This window comes from Pituophis catenifer, unplaced genomic scaffold (assembly GCF_029215685.1).
Source record: "Pituophis catenifer annectens isolate HBS135680 unplaced genomic scaffold, rPitCat1.0.hap2 SCAF_9, whole genome shotgun sequence".
NCBI lineage: Eukaryota > Metazoa > Chordata > Lepidosauria > Squamata > Colubridae > Pituophis > Pituophis catenifer.
This window is the reverse complement of record NW_027256889.1, coordinates 15,534,512-15,556,304: the sequence shown is the minus strand read 5'-3', so window position 1 is coordinate 15,556,304 and position 21,793 is coordinate 15,534,512. Positions and strand designations below refer to the sequence as shown.

At 43.2% G+C, this 21,793-nt stretch overlaps 1 protein-coding gene across 1 annotated transcript in view; it reads left to right on the top strand.

Moving 5' to 3' along the window:
• LOC139321053 (digestive cysteine proteinase 2-like) overlaps nt 1-12,732 on the top strand; it is a 57,337-nt gene extending 44,605 nt beyond the window's left edge. Inside the window, exons 7-11 of the mRNA XM_070949663.1 lie at nt 1,285-1,478; nt 4,317-4,408; nt 7,390-7,551; nt 8,968-9,157; nt 12,176-12,732. Of these exons, the coding sequence (XP_070805764.1) occupies nt 1,285-1,478; nt 4,317-4,408; nt 7,390-7,551; nt 8,968-9,157; nt 12,176-12,363 (826 nt within the window). The 3' untranslated portion in view covers nt 12,364-12,732. The remainder of the gene's footprint in view (nt 1-1,284; nt 1,479-4,316; nt 4,409-7,389; nt 7,552-8,967; nt 9,158-12,175) is intronic.
• Nucleotides 12,733-21,793: the final 9,061 nt, after the last annotated feature.

The following is a 21,793-nucleotide window of genomic DNA, read 5'->3' as shown; positions in this document are numbered from 1 at the left end:
GGACTAGAAGACCTCCGAGGTCCCTTCCAACTCTGTTATTCTTATTCTGATGAAAAACATTTGCAGGTATCTTGGCTATGTCAGGTGAGCTTTCTCCATAATCAGCAAATGTGCTCATTATTGGAGGAAAGACTTGAAAGATACATTCTACAAATAGTTGGTCGCACCCTTTTCCCTTTACTATTCCTTAATATTCTGACTTTAGCTCTGCTGTGCCATTTTAACGCATGTTCAAAGGCTTTCATTGCCATTTGTACAAAGATACGTGTGGCAAGGTGAAAGCTTCTTCTCCCATCTCACCAGCCAAGTTTTGAGTTTCTGCTTCACTGGAGGCATTAGCATGTAAACCATTCCGCTGTTATCCTTTAGTATCAATGATGAAGTTAGTTTACATCTGAGATTGAAATGCATGATCAAGAACATTATAAAACAACGCTTGTCAAAACAAGCAGCAATCCAGCAAGGCCTAGAACCAGTGCCAAAAGTTCTCATAAGGTACCAAAAGTGAAGGTTGAAAAACTCATCCAGAAGTCAAGCCTGGATACTTGAGAGTCCCCAAAATCGGTGGGGCCAACTTAAGAGCTATGGTGGCGTGGTGGTTAGAATGCAGTATTGCAGGCTAACTCTGCATTCCACTGCCAAGGGTTTGATTCTCACCAGGCTCAAGGTTGACTCAGCCTTTCATCCTTCTGAGGTCAGTAAAATAAGGGCCCAGATTGTTGGAGACAATATGCTGACTCTATAAACAGCTCAGAGAGTGCTGTAATGCACTGTGAAGTGGTATATAAGTCTAAGTGCTATTGCTATCTGCGTTCTAGTCCCTAAGGGTTCTAGGAGAAGCCAGACACCATTGTCCACCATTTTGTGAAGGTACAAGCCCAACATGTGGGCCATATCTTCAATTTCAATTGTTTCTTCCTCATCAAGAAGGTGAAGAAAGCACAATTTGCATAAGAAAGAAAAGAGAGAGAATGCCTTTTTAGTGGGCGTCCATTACGCGTTGACTCTCTCCACCCAAATTGATCTTAGGATAGAGGGACTGAGAGGTTCTGGGAGTTGAAGTCCACAAGTCATAAAGTTGCCAAGGTTGCAGACTCCTGATATAGACTCTGTTTTCCCCAAAGTAAGACATCCCCTGATAATAAGCCCAATCGGGTTTTTGAACGTATGGCAATAAGGCCAAGCGCTTATTTCAGGATTCAAAAAAATATAAGACAGGGTCTTATTTTCGGGGAAACACGGTAGTACCTGGCTTAGGTCTTCTTCTTCCTCCTCCTTTCCCAGGTTCGTCCATTCCAAGAATCGAGCCAACCTTCCCTTTAAGCTGGCCCTGAATCACCTGGCTGATCTCACCTTGGAAGAGATGGCTGTGATGAGGGGGAAACTCAAGAGCACGGCACCCAACAAGGGGAAGCCGTTCCCTGAGGAGATTTACACAGGCCTCATCTTGCCAGAAAGTTTGGACTGGCGACTCTATGGTATGTATTGCTGGTTCGGGAAGAACGTGGTTAGTAAAAGATGAGTCAACTCAAGTCAATCTTGACAGGGACAGTCATTAAGCAGCACAGATGAGTCTTCCAGGCCTTGGCATAGGATTTTGGTGGAACTATGGATAGGTGGTTTTGTGTAGCTTGTCTGTTTATTACTTTTTTATTTTAAGACTAAGTCATCCAGAGTCATTCTGAAGTTGGGAAACTTCTAAATCTCGCATCAGGCATGACACGCTGTCTAACTTTTTTTCTCTTTCTCAGCCATGCCGCCTCGTCTTCCATGCAGGTAGTCCTCGACTTATGGCCACAATTGAGCCCAAAATTTATGTTGCTAAGCGAGACAGTTAAGTGAGTTTTTGCCCCATTTTACGCCCTTTCTTGCCACAGTTGTGGCAAGTGAATCACTGCAGTCGTTAAGTTGTTAAGTCAATCTGGTTTCCCCCATTAACTTCGCTGGTCAGAAAGTCACAAAAGGCTGTATTAACAGCAGCTAGAATTGTATTTGCTAAAAATTGGAAAAATGAGAAAATACCAATGCAAGATGAAGTTATTAAGAAAATAATGGAATGTGCTGAAATGAGCAAATTGACATTTGAAATTAGAGAACAAGAAGATAAACAATATTATAAGATATGGAACTTATTTTATCAATGGTTAGATAAAAAAATATGGAAATGAAAGATGATAGAGATTTTTATAACACAGGAATTGTAGAATTGTATAAAATATAACATAAAGATCTATTATTATTGAATTGATTTAGGATGATGAAATGAATGTTATAATATTTTAACTCAAATCTTAGAATGTTTTATACAAAATGAGGGAAGAATAGCTATAGTTAAATAAATGATTAATGAGAATAATAATACATAGCTATATATGAGATCGATAATATGAGAATTTAGGTAAACTGTAAGTTATGAATATGGTGAAGATGCACAAAAGACTTGTAACCAACGAACACACTGTGTATAATTGAAAATGGCTATATGATTTTATGTATGTTTGTTTAAAAAAAAAAGAAATTAAAAAAAAAGAAAGTCACAAAAGGCGATCACGTGACCCCGGGATACTGCAACCCATCATAAATATGAGTCAGTTGCTGAATTTTGATCATGTGACCATGAGGATGCTGCAACAGTCATAAGTGTGAAAAACAGTTATGTCACTTTTTCAGTGCTGTTGTAACTTCAAAAGAGCGGTGGTATTAAGCTGGTTCTATCCAGTTTGGGCAAACCGGTAGCATCGGTTGCGGGAGGCTCCGCCCACCCATCCGGATGTCATCACATCCCGTTTTTGACACTCTGCGCATGCGCACAAGGCGCACACGCACCTATGTGAGCTGTTCACGAACATAAGTGAATACCACCCCTGCTTCAAACGGTCACTAAATAAACTATGATTAGTCAAGGACTATCTGTACATCTGTATCTCTAGCTGACCTTCTATTTCTCCATTGAATTCACAAAAATAGGCAGTTTTAAATCTTTATTATTTATTTATTGTAAATTTGTTTGCCACCCATCTCGCCACAAGGCCACTTACTTGTTCAGCCGTCGTGGCCTCGTTCCAACAGCACACGGCCATTAAGAATGATTTACCAACATCAAGGTTTGGCTTTGTCCTTCACTGTAAGCCGGAAACCAAGAAGCGTGTGTGGGTTGATGTTAGGAATAAATCAGTTTCCTGACTTTTTGTTTTGTTTTTTTATAATAGTTTTCATTCAAACAGGGGGACAGGATTCTCTTCCTTTTCCGACATTTGTCATTTCTTTGCAAACTACAGTATAGTAGTGTTCTAATTTTCCTTCTATTCCCTTTTGTTGTAATTAATCATAGGATGTTTTTGCTGATTGCTCTCTTGGATCACGTCTTCTAGAACAGAGGTGTCAAACTCAATTTCATTGACGGCCGCATCAGGGTTGTGTTTCACCGCAGGGGGGCATGGGGAGTGGCCAGGGGGCGTGGCCAGTTTGACGTCACTCATGTCGGGGACACCTGTGGTGGCCAAGTGCTAAGACAGGACTTCCCTGAGACCATCTCTCTCTCTCATTATATCCTTCCTTCCTTCCTTCCTTCCTTCCTTCCTTCCTTCCTTTTCTTCTTTTTCCTTCCCTTTTCCTTCTCCTTTCTTCTTCCTTCCCCTCTTTCCTTCTTTTTCCTTCCTAGCTCTCTTCGCATCTTCCCTTCTTTTTCTTTCCTCTTTCCTCTTTCCCTTTCTCCTTTCCTGTCCTTTCTTGCATGTGCAAATGCAAAAGGGGAAACATTTCTCCTTTTGTTTTGTTTTTAGTTTGCTTTGATAGTCCTCTGCGTTTTCACTGGCAGAGGGCTACAGGAGGCCTCTGTGGCCGAAAACGGTTTTCAGGGCAGCCCCGGAGGCCAGATCTAAGCATCCCGCAGGCCTTGAGTTTGAGACCCCTGTTCTAGAATCATTCAACCATTACTCTACCAAAACAACAGTAACGAGAACAGGCTTCAAATCACCAGTGATAATAGGGGAATACTAGAAGATTTTGAAAATCACTAATGGAGAAATAGCCTTAGTCCTCACCTGATGTGACAAAGAGTGGATCTGGGTACAAATACTAAATGGCATAGATAGAAAATGCAAAAGACAAAAAATTAAAAACTCGATTCTTCCAGGGTAGGTGAATGAAAGTTAAACATTGTTCTAGATATCCTTTGGATTTTTACTATTGCCAAAAAGAAAAAAAGTATGGGATTCTGGTCTTGTCTGGCAGCATGTGAAGGTAAACAGTATAACAGGAGGTCTGCAGGAGGATGGCAAGGAAAACATGCAAAAATTTCTCTTTGCTCTTTCCAGGGGCAGTGACGCCTGTCAAAGACCAGGCTGTGTGTGGGTCCTGCTGGAGTTTTTCTACTACAGGATCCCTTGAAGGAGCTCTTTTCCTTAAGGTAGGAACTGTTTCCTTCCTTAGAATTTGGATGATATTGGTGAGGAATAGTGGTGGAATTTTTTTTACTACCGGTTCTGTGGGTATGGCTTGGTGGGCGTGGTGTGGCTTAGTGGGCATGGCTTGGTGGGCGTAGCAGGGGAAGAATACTGCAAAATCTCCATTCCTACCCCACTCCAGGGGAAGGATACTGCAAAATCCCCATTTCCACCCCACTCCTGGGACCAGCCAGAGGTGGTATTTGCTGGTTCTCTGAACTACTCAAAATTTCCGCTACCGGTTCTAGAACCTTCAGAACCTGCTGAATAGCATCCCTGGTTAGGAGTGTGCAAAACACTTCAAATTAAAAAGACCCTGTTCCAAAGTACGTTCAGGCTAATTGTTTGGAAGGGAGAATTGAGATCTTGAACGTGCAATAGAATGTTTCAAGACTGGAAAGTTTTTCATCTCCAATGCTTTGCATACTTCTCATGTAGGGTGCCCAAGAACCACTATTTGTCTATCTGTCTGTCCGTCCATCCATCCATCCATCCATCTGTCCACCCACCCACCCAACTACTCACCCACCCATCTGTCCACCCACCCACCCAACTACTCACCCACCCACCCATCCATTCACCCACCCACCCATCCATCCACCCCACTCACAACATCCGTTCTCCCCACAACAACTCTGTGGGATAGGGTGGGCTGAGCTAGAGGGATTGGCCCAAAGTCACTCAGTTGGCTCTCATGCCTAAAGGACTAGAACTCACAATTCTCCTGGTTTCTAGGCCAGCACCTTAACTACTATACCAAACTGGGTCTTCAATTGTCAATATCTGTCCTCATATTGATAAAGATTGATAGATATAGATACAGGTATATAGATATAGATAGATAAAGATATAGGTATAGATGATATATAGATATAGATTAGATTAGTATTAATAGAATAGAATAACAGAGTTGGAAGGGACCTTGGAGGTCTTCTAGTCCAATCAAGGGTGAAATGCTCCCGGTTTGGACCGGATCGCCCGATCTGGTAGCGATGGCAGCGGATGGTTCGGAGAACCGGTAGCAAAAAATCCCTGCCCCCGCTCTCCCCATGCCCAGCTGAGCCCCGCAATCATCAGAGGCTTTTTTTTAAAAAAAAATTTAAAGTATTTTTTTCTACAACTCTTCGGCTGAAAAAATGCTTTTAAAAGTAAAAAAAAAGCCTCTGATGATCACACAGCTCAGCTGGGATCGTCAGAGGCTTTTAAAAGCATTTTTTACAACCTCTTCAGCCAAGGTTGCGGCATATCCCATGGTCATGTGAGCAAAATTCAGATGCTTGGCAACTAGTTCATATTTATGATGGTCATGGGATCCCCTTTTGCGACCTTTTGACAAGCAAAGTCAATGGGGAAGCCAGATTCACTTAACAACCGTGTTGCTAAAGTAACAACTACAGTGATTCACTTAACAACCGTGGCAAGAAAGGTCGTAAAATGGGGCAAAACTCACTTAGAAACATAAATTTGGGATTCCGTTGCGGCTGTAAGTCTAGGACTACCTCTACAGCCAACAAATCTACCAAGTATGACTTCTATTTCTATTCCATCGGTTATTTTGCACAAAAGACATTGTAAGACAATGCAGAGCTCTGGGCTCAGTTGGGAAAGCTGCCGCATTCGTCGTGTTCCAAATCTATGTTCCAAAGTATTTCTTCAAACTGGATGCACTACACAGCCCTGGTACATAACCTTTTGGAAACACTTTCTAAAGATCTTTAGAAACACGGATCAATGTCCTGGTGATTTCTCAGTAAGGCTTTTGGGACTGTGGTTTAAAAAAAAAAAAAACACACACACACAAAACCCACATACACTAAGTAATATTCAAAAGTTACTATTCAAAAGTTGCTCCAGCTATAGTCTTCTAAATTATACCATTGAGATTTTTATTTCTATTTTTTAAAAGAAGAAAGCAGCAGCTCTAGCAATGAAACAGAACAAAACCAGAGAGATTAAAACTGTTCCTACAGAGAAAACGAATTCGTGAGCTGAGCCCACACTTATCCAAGGCTAGAAAAAAAATAAAAATCAACTCCCTCATTTGTGGGGGCGGAATGGTGCTTCTGATATTTATAAAAATTTAATCAGGTTTTACTCTTATTTTGTCATTCATATTGCACAGAACTCTGTGTTGTCCAGGATTCCAAAGGATGCGACTGGAGTGACCCTTCTTAATGGAAATGAAGGATTATTGTTTTGCAAAGCAGAACAATAGACCATAATTGAGCCCAAGTTTTCTGTAGCTAAGCGAAACCGTTGTTAAGTGAATTTGACCCCATTTTGCAACCTTTCTTGCCACGCTTGTGAAGTGAATCACTGCCGTTGTTAAATTAGTAACACGGTTGTTAAGTGAATCTGTCTTCCCCATTGACTTTGCTTGTCAGAAGGTCGCAAGAGCGGATCATGTGACCCCGGGACGCTGCAACTGTCATAAATATGAGTCATTTGCCAAGCGCCTGAATTCATATGACCATGGGGATGCTGCAGTGGTGGGTTGCTCCCGGTTCTGTCTGGTTCTATAAAATCAGTAGTAAAACTGGTGGGAGGCTCCGCCCACCAGGAACGACTTCATCATTGGTGATCTGCGCATGTGCAGAAGCTTCTGTGCATGCGCAGCAGAGCAAACTAGTAGTAAAGGTAAGTGGAACCCACCCCTGGGATGCTGCAATGGTCATAAGTGTGAAAACCAGTCATAAATCAATTTTTTGAGTGCCATCGTAAATTCAAACGGTCACTAAATGAATTGCTGTAAGCTGAGGACTACCTCAAGGTCTAGCAGATGAAGCTGCTTTCTGTAAAAAAGAGAAACACCGTATACACACAAACTTACACACCCTTCCCTGTGATTTTTCTGATGCAGTAAGGAACCTCAATTGGTAGCTTTGCTCCCTTGCCAGGAAATGCAACCAAGTCTGAACTAAGTGTGTTTTATTCTCTTCCCCAGACGGGGCATCTCATCTCGCTCTCTCAACAAATTCTCATCGACTGCTCCTGGGGTTTTGGGAACTACGCCTGCGACGGCGGTGAGGAATGGCAGGCATTTGAATGGATCCTAAAACATGGCGGCATCGCCACCACCGAGTCATATGGGCCCTACAAAGGACAAGTGAGTGACGGAGGGCCGTCTGTTAGGGGGGGGATCCAGAAGACCTCTGCTTGTGTGGAAAAGATCGGTGTGGCTTAAGAGTTGCTCTGAAAGAGATGCTGGTTGCAACTACCAGTAGTTGTTTCCAGTTTAGAATGGAATGGAATGGAACGGAACGGAACGGAATTGGAATGGAATGGAATGGAATGGAATGGAATGGAATTGGAATGGAACGGAACGGAACGGAACGGAATGGAATGGAATTGGAATGGAATGGAATGGAATGGAATAGAATGCGAGGGGAGGGGAGGGGAGGACAGGAGAGGAAGGGAGGGGAGGAGAGGGAAGGGGATGGACTGGACTGGACTGGACTGGACGAATGGAGTGGAATGGAATGGAATTCTTTATTGGCCAAGTATGATTAGACACACAAGGAATTTGTCTCCGGTGCATAAGCTCTCAGTGTACATACAACAATAGTGATAGATCATTAGCATAGTAATCATTGTGACAATACATTCATCATAAAACATTAGATACAACACTTAGTGATACTCATGTATACTAAATAAGCTATCAACATAAATCATACAATATAAGTCATAAGATACAAGCAACAACGTTATAGTCATAAGAAGATAAGGAGATAGGTAATAGTGAGGATGAGAATAATGATAGTTATTTCTAGAGAGTTTGACAGTGTTGTGGGAATTAGTTGTTTAGCAGATGGTCCTCAACTTATGACCACTTACATGCTGACTGTTCTAAGTGACGACTGACCCCCAAAAATGGGATTTATAACCCAGATTTAATATCTGACATCCAGGTACCCTTTCATGCCATCACCTGACTGCACTTAATTCCGACATGCTTGTATCCTCTCATGTATCTGTGTATGCATAGACACCCATGGATTTATTTTTCCCTATCGCTTTTGTCAATGCATCTTTATGCCTTTATTTACAACTTAGTCCCCAACTTACATCCATAACTGAGCCCAACATTTCTCTTGCTAGTTGAGACCTTTGTTAAGTGAGTTTTGCTCCATTTTACGACTTTTCTTGCCACCATTGTTAAGGGAGTCACAGCTGCTGGTTAAGTTAGTAATAAAGCTGTTAAAGTGAATCTGGCTTCCCCACTGGTCAGAAGGCCGTAAAAAGCGGATCACAGGACCTTGGGACACGGTGGCGGTCATAAGTATGAACCAGTTGCCAAGCATCTGAATTTTTGATCACATGATCATGGGGTTGCTTCAAAGGTCGTAACTGTGAAAAAACGGTTTCACTTTTTTTCAGTGCCGTTGTAACTTGGAACGGTCACTAAGTGGATGATTGTAAGTCGAGGACTACCTGTATTCGTAGAGGGCATTCAGAGATCAAGGGGAATGGATGCTACAGCCAATGGAATCTTGACTATGGGGTGTTCTCTTCCTACCAGAATGGCTACTGTCACAGCAACGAGACTCACCTCGTGAGCAAGCTCTCAAGTTACGTCAACGTCACTTCTGGGAACACGACTGCTCTGAAGGCCGCCATTTACAAGCACGGACCTGTCTCTGTCAGCATCGATGCCTCCCACAGGACCTTCTCTTTCTATTCTAATGGGGTCTACTACGAGCCCAAATGCAGTAAGTTTCCGAGCTGCCCCTGCTCCATGGGGTGCTCAGCCTGATCTCCACGATGTCTCCTTCCTTAAGCATCTGAGCCAATTTTCTTCTGGTTTATTTATTTTTTTTTAATGTACTTTTATTATAGATTATAGCAGGTTTAGCAAACCAAAACTGACATAATGACATAGTTGACTTAAATACATTGATGGAGCAAAAATAATGCTGTGTGGAAGTACCCATAGCTTACCACATTAATGTGGAACTGGTAAATCAAGCTGCATTCTTGAAATTACATTCCAAAAACAGTTCATACTTAGCAGGAACTGGGCCCAAATTCTACCCTTAGGAGAAATCTACTTATATCATATTTCAGCCAGATCCTTCCTTTTTCTACAGCTAAGTTGGCTTCCACTCTGAAGGAAGAAACCTTCCTTCCTTCCTTCCTTCCTTCCTCCCTCCCTCCCTCCCTCCCTCCCCCTTTTTCTTTCCTTCCTTCCTTCCTTCCTTCCTCCCTCCCTCCCTCTTTATCTTCCCCTCCTTCCTCCCTCCCCCTTTATCTTTCCTTCCTTCCTTCCTCCCCTTTTTCTTTTCTTCCTTCCTCCCTCCCTCCCCCTTTATCTTTCCTTCCTTCCTTCCTCCCTCCCCCTTTATCTTTCCTTCCTTCCTCCCTCCCCCTTTATCTTTCCTTCCTTCCTCCCTCCCTCCCCCTTTATCTTTCCTCCCTCCCTCCCTCCCCATTTTCTTTACTTCCTCCCTCCCTCCCCCTTTTATCTTTCCTTCCTTCCTCCCTCCTCCTTTATCTTTCCTTCCTTCCTCCCTCCCTCCCTCCCTCCCCCTTTATCTTTCCTTCCTTCCTCCCTCCTCCTTTTTTCTTTCCTTCCTTCCTCCCTCCCCCTTTATCTTTCCTTCCTTCCTTCCTCCGTCCCTCCCTCCCCTCCCTCCATTTCCAAAATGTCTACAGGGGATGTGTTCAGGGAATAGAAAAATATGTAGCAGAAAATTTGCCAGCAGTCGTCCCCTGCCATTCCAGCTATTTGCTTTCGTTTTTTTTCATTATAGTAATAATACATTTATTACACATGGCATCTCTTGCTTTTGTGAATTAAATCACCACAGTTTTTCCATGCCCCTTTAACATCTCAAGGGATACCAGTTTTGAAGAATACCCAGTTGGATTAACTTGAGCAAGGGTGGTTGAGAAGGGAAAGTTGTCCTGCAGGACCACCTACCCAATGATCCGTGTGCCTGTGTTAAAGATTCGTTAGGCTATGTGTGCAGCATAATTATGACTATTAATCTCCAGATGATACAGTCCTGTTTTTCAATATGTAAATCCATTATCCCATTCAAAGAGCTTAGGAAACAACAAATGCAGGTATAACCAATAGGGTTTTCCCATTCCTAGCTCACCAATCCAGAATAGATTCAAATTGATACTACTAGCTAGGCCATCTTTGATTGCTATGATATAAAAAAAAAAATGTTGACATTCTAGAAAGAGAAAAAGAAAAGACCAACAAAGAGGATTAGGGGACTGGAGGCTAAAACATATGAAGAACAGTTTGTTCTGTCCCCCTTCCTCACACAGGCAAACGTAATACCAAGCACATCTGCCAATATTTTATTAGGTAAACAGATTAGAATTCCTGGCAGACCAAGGTTTTGGCAGCAAACTGCTGAATGCCTGCCAAGATCATTTTCACTCCCATAAAGCAGAAGAGGACTTATCTTCAGTTGGTTCCAGGAGCAACAAATTATCCATGAGACAAGAGTTTAGTCAATGTTCAGTCCAAAATATATCCAAGCCGAATTTCAGAGATCACGATGTGACTTTCAGGGTTTAACTTTGTCCGTCACAAAGCCTGAAGAGCAATCCCACCCACTTTTATTCCTGGTGGGACATGGCTCCGTGACTCAGCTCAATCTCTGGCCCTTCCACGCCTCTTCCGTTGCTGCGCACGCTTCTCCCTCTGACGCTGCCTGGGATCAAGCCAGGATTCATCATCCTCGCTCCCTATCAATTGGTGCTCCGATATGCCTTCCTCCTGGCACATCCCAGGCTGTTCCTCCTGGCCTTCGGATGGAACCTGAGGCATTGCCAGAAAGGAGGGTCCTGGAGAAGGAGGCCTTGTCAGTTCCTCCCCATCACCTTCTGGGTCCTCCTCCTCTGTTAGGACAGGCTCGGGAGTCGGGGTCACAACACAGTTGCAGGAATGGGTTATGTCTAGTTTAATGAAAAGAAGGACTAGGGGAGACATGATAGCAGTCTTCTAATACCTGCCAGAAAGGAGAAGGGTCAACCTATTCTCCAAAGTACCTGCAGGTAGGACAAGAAGCAAAGGATGGAAGCTAATCAAGGAGAGAAGCAACCTAGAAATAAGGAGAAATTTCCTGGCAGTTAGAACAAGTAATCAGTGGAAAGATCTGTCTCCAGATGTTTTAAGTGCTTCAACAGGAGGTTTTTAAGAAGAGATTGGATAACTATTTGTCTGAAACGTTATATATCTCCAATAAGATAATTTCAACGTAAAAAATTCTTTTTTAAAAAGACATTTATGATTGTTTATATAAAACTTTTAGAAGCATGTTGGTTTTGTAGGGGAGGGGAGAGAATACGTAGATGTTTTGTGTGTGTTTGCAAATTTTGGATTGCAGAAAGAATGCTGATGGACGTTATTTGATGCCAGTGGTCATAACACTGAGGTTTCTCGAATTCTCAATCGGTTAACTGTAATTCACATCCCTAAAAGATAATACTGTGAATCATGGAACAGCTCTAAAGAGAGAGAGAAGCAGAGAAATTGCATCGTTGATTACTGCGGTTGTGAAGCCTACAATCTGCATTTTCATAACTGCAGTAATAAACAGGACCATTTAATCTTCACAAGTTCTGTAAATTCAGGATTTAAAAGTCCCAGCCTGGGTCACTACGTAACCTCAATGGAGCTGTGGTGCATTCTTTTGCCTAATCACACATATCAAAACGCCATTTTGTTCTGAGTCGATTCTTTTTTTTTTTTCCCCATCTTTTTTTAGAAAACAAGAGGGGTCAGCTAGATCATGCTGTCCTGGCTGTCGGTTATGGTGTCCTTCAAGGAGAGCTTTACTGGCTCATCAAGAACTCTTGGTCCACCTACTGGGGCAACGACGGTTACATCCTCATGTCCATGAAAGACAACAACTGCGGTGTTACTACTGATGCTGTTTTCCCAATTGTTGCTTAACGGGAGCACGACTTGGCCAATTCTTTCAGGCAATTTTGAAGAAAATGCAAATCCAGACCTTTCTTCCTATTTTTACTGAAGCAGGGCCACGTTCTTCTCATCTCCTGGACTTCATCTTAAATCATAGAACTGGAAGAAACTCAAGACATACATCTCAATGAAAATTCTCAGTCATCTTCTAGGTAGAGTTGTCTGGAAGTTGAGTCATGGCAACTGGATCTCTTTTCCTTCTCGTTGTAACGTTTCACTGCTTCTCCAAGTAGCTTTTTCAGTCTGAGCAAGTTGGTTAGGGTGCCCCTCTAATTAACCAACGAACTAACTTATATGGGATCCCCCTAACCAACTTGGTCTAACTCAGTGTTTCTCAACCTTGGAAGCTTGAAGATGGGTGGACTTCAACTCCCAGAATCCCCCAGCCAGCGCTGCTGGCTGGGGGATTCTGGGAGTTGAAGTCCACCCATCTTTAAGCTACCAAGGTTGAGAAACACTGGTCTAACTGAAGAAGCTACTTGGATAAGCAACGAAATCTTTCAGACCAAAAAGGAAAGAAGTCCAGTTGCCATGCCTCAACATCCAGTCAAGAGGTACATATTTTTTTTACTTAGTTGCTGCCCATCATGGGTTTTTTTTGACAACACAGGCCATTTTGCAAGGGATGTTTTGCCTTGAAAATCTGGGAAGGGGTGCCCCAAATAAATAAAATGGCCACATCCATCCTCCTTGGCAGCACCCAAATAAAATGTAAACAGGATTTCAGCTCTTTTCCCCCACCAATAGTTTAGAAATCTCCAACTTCCTAAAACTTTCTCCCAAAAATATGGAAAAAAAAATTCATTCTATATTTATAGGCATGAATATACATTCCTCTGATGATTGACTTCTTCCAGTCTAGCCTACATCCCTGGATGTCCTTCTGGTCTTCCATTGAAGTAATACCAGACCTACCTATTAACCAACCAACTAACTGGCTAACAGGTCTATTGTTGAAACCAAATACAGGTAGAGTAATGCTGTCACTTTTTTTAGCCTATCAGTTTTTTATGGCCTAGCCTAAAGTCCCCGAACTGCATTTATTCCTCAAAGCTTTAGCTATGACCTGCAGAATTCTCTAAAAATTGCTGCTAAATTGTAATTTTTTAATAGAATTGGGGAGGGGGGGGAAATAAAAATGTGGAAATAAGTTGTTACTGTAATTGAACTAATTTAATATCATTTTCGTTATGTGCTTAAATAAAACCAAGTTTATATCCATGTAAACATTTCGTGTGGTTTCTAGCAAGCAGCTCAGAAGTGTGACTGTCACTTGGAAGAACACTGCTATTCTAGGTTTGTTTTAAAACAAAAACAAAAAAACACCACCAGATTCTGGGGCCTGGTGGCTCAGCAGACTGATAGCATTGTGATTAACACCAGCTTTCTGCAATTACTGTAAGTTCGAATCTCACCAGGCTCAAGGTTGACTCAGCCTTCCATCCTTTCTAAGGTAGGTGAAATGAGGACCCAGTTTGTGGGGGCAATAAGCTGACTTTGTATAAATATACAAAAGTATGAAGGCTATTGCTTAGCGCATTGTAAGCTGCCCTGAGTCTCCAGAGAAGGGCGGCATATAAATCAAATTTAAAAAAAAAAAGATTCTCCCTCATCAGCAGTCTTCAGCAACTTGCCGGGGAGGAAGGCACAGGGGTGAACCAAATATAATTTGGAGCAAAGTTCCCAAAGACACAATGGTTGAAACTACCTACGCTCATTTTCTAGGCCTTTTCTAATGGTGTAGCTGAATAGCAATCAAAGGATGATTAATTTTTTTGAATCAAAAGGTCAGGTTCAAAAAAAGGTGGAGGTTGTGCAAGAAGATTTAATCATCTGTGACTTGAGTCAACCATGAACATGTTACTTTCACAGGAGCGTCTGTGTTTTGTTTTGTTTTATTAGGTTGGACTGATTAAAATATGAATATGAAAATGTACTGCAAAATCGACAAATTCTTGTCGATTTTGCTGAACATTCAGGGCATGTAAAACTTGGTATCCAATTAGTCTGAGGATGTCAGGTCAAAGACCAAGAAAGGCACACAGAGTTTCTTCTAAGAAGTTTCCTCACCTGTAGACAGAAATCTTTCCAAACTAAAGCAAACTACCGTATTTTTCGGAGTATAAGATGCACCTTTTTCCCCCAAAAAAGAGGGTGAAAATCTGGGTGCGTCTTATACTCCAAATGTAGCCCCACCCAGCTTCTCAAACGGAGGTTTCAGAGGCTGAAAAAAGCATCAGAAATGAAGCTTCAGAAAAGAAGCCCCCAAACAGAGCTTCAGAGGCTTTTTTTCTGAAGCTGTTTTGGAGGCTTTCAGAGGCAGGAAAAAAAGTTTTTTTCTGAAATGGAGTTTCAGAAGTTTCAGAGGCAGAAAAAAAAGCAGAAAAAAAAGCAAGGCACAGAGCTCACAACCAAGGAACCTGTTGTTAAAATTCACCTCTGGGAACAGCTGATTGGGGGTATTGGGGGTATTCCGGAGGCTGATCCATTTGCCAATCAGCTTTTTTTTTATTTTCCTCCCCAAAAACTAAAGTGTGTCTTATACTCTGAAAAATACGGTACTTGCACCATTAAAGATATACTCAGAACTCCTGGGAAAGACCTTCCTGATTCTCTTTCTCTCAACCAAACTACCTAAAGTTTGCTGTCTCTTGTTCCTCTGGAATGCAGTGGGAATCCAGACTACATTCCACTACAGATGGCTGATGCTGGAAGTGAAGGTTAGAAAAACTCTATCCAGAATCACCTTATGATGAGGGTTGACTGGTTGACTCTCCTTTTGTGCAATCCATGTCCCTAGCATCTTCTTCAAGGAGAAACCCATGCTGTACATTAGATGAGGCAGATGAGGTAGGATGGCAACTATCAGAATTCTTGCCTTAAGACCAGTAGTGGGTTTCACTTACATTTGCTACCGGTTCACTCGTGCATGTGCAAAGCGTATTTGATGATGTCCAGACAGAGCCTCCCACCGCCGTTGCTACAGATTCGTCCGAACTGGTGTGAACCGGTAGCAACCCACTACTGCTTAAGACATCTGGAAGAGGCTGAACTGTAGGAACTGCAATAGTGTCATCTACTTTGCAACCAAGAGTTCTACCCAGTGGTGGGATTCAAGTAATTTAAAAACCAGTTCTCTGATCTAATGATTTCTTCCAACAACCAGTTTGCAAACTGCTCAGAAAGTTAAAAACCAGTTCTCCGGAAGTGGTGCGAACTGGCTGAATCCCACCACTGGTTCTACCGTGTCATTCCAGGCTTCTCAGGGATCCTCCCATGTTGGGGTGGGGGATGGGGAGAGTGCTTTCCTTATCAGCTCTAGCATCTGAATCACTTCAAGAAGGAAACTCAAGAGGTTGGATTGGCATAAACTGCTTTGCAAACATTTTGCTTTGACGTAAGTTGCTTTGGAAACATCAGATCTTCAAAACTATCCTATATAATAAACTCCAGAGACACAGCTCCATCTCATTTAAAATAACAAAAGCCTGATTCACACATCATTTGTTTACACCCTGGCGACTTTTTTTTTTTTAACACAGACACTTCAGGCGCTTTCACAACAATTTTAAAAATACAGACTATAGAATGTAACTATGAAGTCAAGGCAATTATCCAGATCGTAAATTAAAATAAATATAATTAAGATAATTTTTTAAAAAAAATGGCAAAAGGAACCCATGTTGCCATTTGCCAAAAATACCAAGAGTTGAGACCAAAGGCAATCCATAGTCTGGGACTCGCGCCAAAGGTTCTCTGGTGGTTGAGTTTCCAGCAGTGAGTTTATCTCACCGGCTCAGGGTTGACTCAGCCTTCCATCCTTCCAAGGTGGGTAAAATGAGGACCCAGATTGTTGGGGGGCAATAGGCTGGTTCTGTAAACCACTTAGAGAGGGCTGTAAAGCACCGTGAAGCGGTATATAAGTCTAAGTGCTATTCAGTGGTGGTATTCAGCTGGTTCTATCTGGTTCGGGCAAACTGGTAGCGGCGGCTGAAGGAATCTCTGCCCACCCGCCCAGATGTCATCACGTCCTGTTTTTTATGTCCTGCGCATGCATGGAAGGCTTTGCACATGTGCGGAGGTCCTGCATACTCCTTTGCGAACCAATAGTGAAGGTAAATGAATACCACCCCAGAGCTATCTCCAAAAAAGCCATCCTTTCGACATCACTCCAAATCCTGGTGGGAGGGAGGGAGGGAGGGAGGGAGGGAGGGAGGAAGGAAGGAAGGAAGGAAGGAAGGAAGGAAGGAAGAAGGGAGGGAGGGAGGGAGGGAGGGAGGAAAGAAGGAAGAAGGGAGGTAGGGAGGAAGGAAGGAAGGAAGAAAGAAGTGAGGGAGAGAGGGAGGGAGGGAAGAAGGGAGGGAGGGAAGAAGGAAGGAAGGAAGGAGGGAGGGAGGGAGGGAGGGAAGGAAGGAAGGAAGGAAGGAAGGAAGGAAGGAAGGAAGGAAGGAAGGAAGGAAGATTTCTCTATTACTGGGAAAACAAAGTCTCCTTAAACATGCTCAGAGGCACAATCATCTTCATTTGAAACTGCTAGGCCCAAACCTTAATTTTCATCTGGATGCTTTCGAAGGCAAGTTTATCGGTGCGTGCATCTCTTAGCTAGGTGATGCTGCCAAACTTGATTCTTAATCTTTTCATCTGGTGTGTTAGATACTTGACAGAAGCTCCCAAGATTTTTTCAAAGCAGGGTGGATGATTCTCTGCTGGAGTTTCTTTTGTTGTCCTTTTCCAACAGAATTTCTGCTCGGTGCATACATTTAATGAAAGTATTCCAAAACAATCGCCTCTGTGCGAAATGGGCAGCACATAAATCTAAAAAATAAATGATACAACGCCACAATTCAACACAGACTGTTGGCAGTCAAGGAATTAGAGGGGCTTCGAAGAGCTTCAATATCTGCATTTCTAGTGCAAATTCACCTCTAACTACTAGCCATTCCACATTACTATAGGAGCAGATCATGTCATCTGTCAGCTGCCACCTCACACTCGCTTATGCTTCGATATCACATGGTGACAGTCTGCCACGAACTATGGGGAGGGTGGATGAGAGGGGAGATGCTTGGAGGAAAATGAAAGTAATTGCTGTATCTCACAGAGATGCTGCTTCAAAGTCACCCGGCTGGGAGAAGAAGGCAGCTGCATACCAACCTACCCTTGAAGTGACAATTCTCAAAACATCTTGCTTGAACTTGATTGGTCTGATGGAAGGCAGCTAACGGAGGCAAAAGTTGAATTTAGGGATTTTGGAACGCAATTCTCAGTTCCGGCTATGCATTACTGCAGTACGCTTGACTTCTAATAAAAAATAAAGCTTTTTCAACAAATGGGGCCAAGGAACATTTCTATTTAGAGGTTTAAGTTGAAGCAGGTCTGACATTATCACTGGTTATCCAGTCAGAAAGCACATTAGAATCAGATTCAGTTTATGAAACCCAGTGTAATATTAAAAATTGTCTCATCGTTCATAACTGTGGAGCTGTGTAGGTGGGCAGCGAAGGATGATTTTGATGGCGGATGGGAAATCTAACAGCTGTAGATTTTATCCTTAAGAATCCCAGAGATTAGAAGAAAAACTGCAGTGAGATTCAACTTTTAAATGACTGTCCCATGCATTAAAGCCACCTTCGCTGATGCAAGTTGTGATAACAATAGGTGAATGCACACATATTTCAGACAACAAAAACTAAAGTCATGGAACAGGGAATAACAGAATAACAGAGTAGGAAAGGACCTTGGAGGTCTTTTAGTCCAACCCCCTGCTCAAACAAGAGATCCTATACCCGTGATGGCGAACCTATGGCACGGGTGCCACAGGTGTCACAAGGAGCCGTATCATTGGGCACGCGAGCATTGCCATAGCTCAGCTCCAGCGCGCATGTGTGCGCCAGCCACCTGATTTTTGGGCCTTTCAGTCCTACCAGAAGTTGGGGAATGGGCTGTTTCCAATCTCCGGAGGGCCTCCAGGGGAGTGGGGAAGGCCATTTTTGCCCTCCCCAGGCTCCTAGAAAGCCTCTGGAGCCTGAGGAGGGTGAAAAACAGGCCTACCGGGCCCACTGTGCCATCATGTGCTAAAAGTGGTGGGGGCGCATGTGCAGGGGTGAGGCGCATTGAATTATGGGTATGGGCACACATGTGGGCGACCTCGCCACACTCTGCCTGCTTTTGGCACGCTGTCAAGTTTCCGAAAGATGCCCTAATTAATTCATGAGCCATGATCCAAACTTCAAAGGAAATATATCCATTTATTAGGAGCAACATTCTGGCAATACTCGGATGCAGTTAGGACTGATCCTACGTAGATTTACGTTCCCCTATGACCCTGTCTCTCCCCTCCTCTCTGGCCATGTCATAAATCACATTCTCCAGTTAACCACTTTGGCTGGCTGTGAAACCTAACACCCTCCTTCTGATTGCGGTCAGAAAGAATGTATGGAATTCACTTCAGTTCTTCCCCCTCCCCGCCTCCTGCTCATGGCAACTTGAAAGCTTTGCAAGTTGACACACGCGACTTCAAAAAGGCTAGCCATCACTGCCCTATACCATTCCAGACAAGTGGCTATCCAGTCTCTTCTTAAAAACTTCCAGTGTTGGAGCATTCACAACTTCTGGAGGCAAATCGTTCCACTGATATTATTGTTGGAAGGGAAACCTTGAATTGGTTTGGGAGAAAACATGGAATATTGAGGGATACATTGTGAAAGTTGGAAAGCTGAGAAAGTGACTTGAGCCTGATTTTACATTATCTGCATAATCACCAATTCTTGTTTATCTACCAGTGATGACGAATGTTGTGGGCTCAGCGTGTCAAAAATTCAGAAGATGACTAACTTGACTCTACTGGCGTGTCTTTCTCACACAAACATTTATTTTTATTTTATTTTTTTATTAAGTTTATACCTTTGGTGGGTTTCAAAATTTTTTACTACCGGTTCTGTGGGTGTGGCTTGGTGGGCGTGGCATGGCTTGGTGGGCGTGGCAGGGGAAGGATACTGCAAAATCTCCATTCTCACCCCACTCCGGGGGAAAGATATTAAAAAATCCCAATTTCCTCCCAATCAGCTGGGACTTGGGAGGCAGAGAATAGATGGGGGCGGGGCCAGTCAGAATTTTTACTACCAGTTCTCCGAACTACTCAAAATTTCCACTACCGGTTCTCCAGAACTGGTCAGAACCTGCTGAAACCCAACTCTGGTTTATACGCTGACCATCTCCCTGTCTGAGGAGACTCTGGGTGGCTTACAATATAATAAAAATAGATGTCTTTTTTGTCTTTTCATCCCAAACAGAAGTGCTCTATCTCCCATCTCCAAACTAGGCCACCCTGAACAATGGCAGTTGGCAGTAGAGCCATGTCTGGGCTTCAGATAGAGGCCTGGGCTTCGATTTCAGCCCTAGTGCCACTACTGCCCCCCAAAATGGCTGCCTCCACTCCAGTGCTGCACAAGAGCAAACCCCATTCTTGTGTGGTCTCCACAGCCCCTGAAAATCACATGAGAACAGGGCGAACATTGGAGAATAGTTGTTGTCAGGGCAGGGGTGAAATCTACTTACGTTCCCTACCGGTTTGGAAGTGTGTGCTTCGTGTGCATCACACACAATTTTGGACCCTCTGCGCATGTGCAAAGCCTTCTGCGCATGCACAGAGGGTAAAAAACAGGTTACTTCCTGGTTTTAACCAACATCTGGGTGGGTAGGCGGAATCTCGTGCTGCCGCTGCTACCATTTCTCCAAACCACCCACCGCTGCCGCTATCAGTTCGGCCAGACCAGTCCGAACTGGTAGCATTTCATCCCTGTGTCAGGGGTTGGTGAACAATAGCATGTCATCCAAAATGTTACAGCATATCACCTTTAATATACATGTCACAGGAGGTTCAGTATCACTGATCTGGACCGTTTAAGGCCCTGCACTTTGAGGAATAATAAAAAACGACCTCGTTTGCCTCTTTCTTCTGCCTCTTCAAGGGAAGATGGATTTGAAGCCCCAGAAGATTTTATAAAGCCCTGGAAAACAGTCGTGTGGGTGGTGACTGCACTTTTATGCTCAGCGTGTTTCATGTTCCCAGTCCTGACAAACAGAAACTTCAGTTCTGGGAATCAGCTGCAAAATGTCCTCCTGCCATCCTTGGGTGTGTCTCCGACAACCTTTCCAGAAACAGCTTTTTAATCATAATTTTAATACGGCCAATTTTTTTTTAATGTGGCAGAGATTATTACATGGCATAGGGAGCGATCACATTAACTGTTTTATTAATTCAGCTGTCATTACCATGCAATTGTTAACTGAAATCTAATTAAGGTTTTGCCCTAGAACCCAACCCAGATCCCAATTCTGCTACCTTAATTGAGGATCTGGCTTGCCACCGAGAGGGTGGCCCTTGGGGTGGAAAACCAAAATTGCACTTTCTGACAATAAGGAAGACGTTTTTGTTCCTACACACTGTAGATCAGATGTCTCCAACCTTGGCAACTTTAAGACTTGTGGACTTCTTCAACTCTCTGGGAGTTGAAGTCCACAAGTCTTAAAGTTGCCAAGGTTGGAGGCACCTGCTGTAGATGACAATGAGAACTTTCAGAGAAGTTTGGAGTTCCATCCGTGAGAGATGGCCATCCTTAAAGACCACAAAGCTATGTTCTCTCTTCACCTGCCCTTCTCCTTTGAACATACCACTGCATCTAGGGTCAACATCATCTGTGTAGGTGTTCAGGAAAGCCATCAAAATCTTTGGGAGTTGGTGGTATAGCTAACCCCATCCTGCCACAGGTGATTTTTTGCTCTTTTCTTGGTATGTCAGTGGTTAGGAAGTTGAGATTTGGAATTTGATCCTCTTTTTTTTTTAAACCTTTTTAATTATTTCTGACTTACTTATGTATCACCTGGGAAGCCACTCGGGAATTGAGCAGCATGTGCCATGGAAGGAAGGAAGGAAGGACGCAAGGAAGGAAGGTGTCAGCACTTCAAGCTGCATTTACTCTAGTGCTGACATAAGAAGAAGAAGCGGAGGCGTCTGGAAAGGGACGTTTGACTTTTCACCTACTTATTTTCCCTGGAGATAATATCCCCTAGGAGATGGGATGGGAGGGGGGAAATTCCTTTGAGCTGGAGCAGTAGATTAGGGGTAGAATGACTTGGAAGATGGCCAATGAGTGCAGGGGAGTGGGGAACGGAAAGGGAGGGTTTTGGGTCTGGAAGTCAGTGTTGGCTACGATGGAGTTGGACTTAGAATGTCGTGCTTAATAAATGGGAGTTTTTTTCATCAAAGACTTTGTTTGAAATGCAATTTATTTGAGACGACCTCGAAATCTGACAGAAGGAAGAAAAGAAGGAGGGAAGGAGGAAAGGAGGGAAGGAAGGATGGAAAGAAGGAAGGAAGGTTCAGAAAAGTCCAACTGCA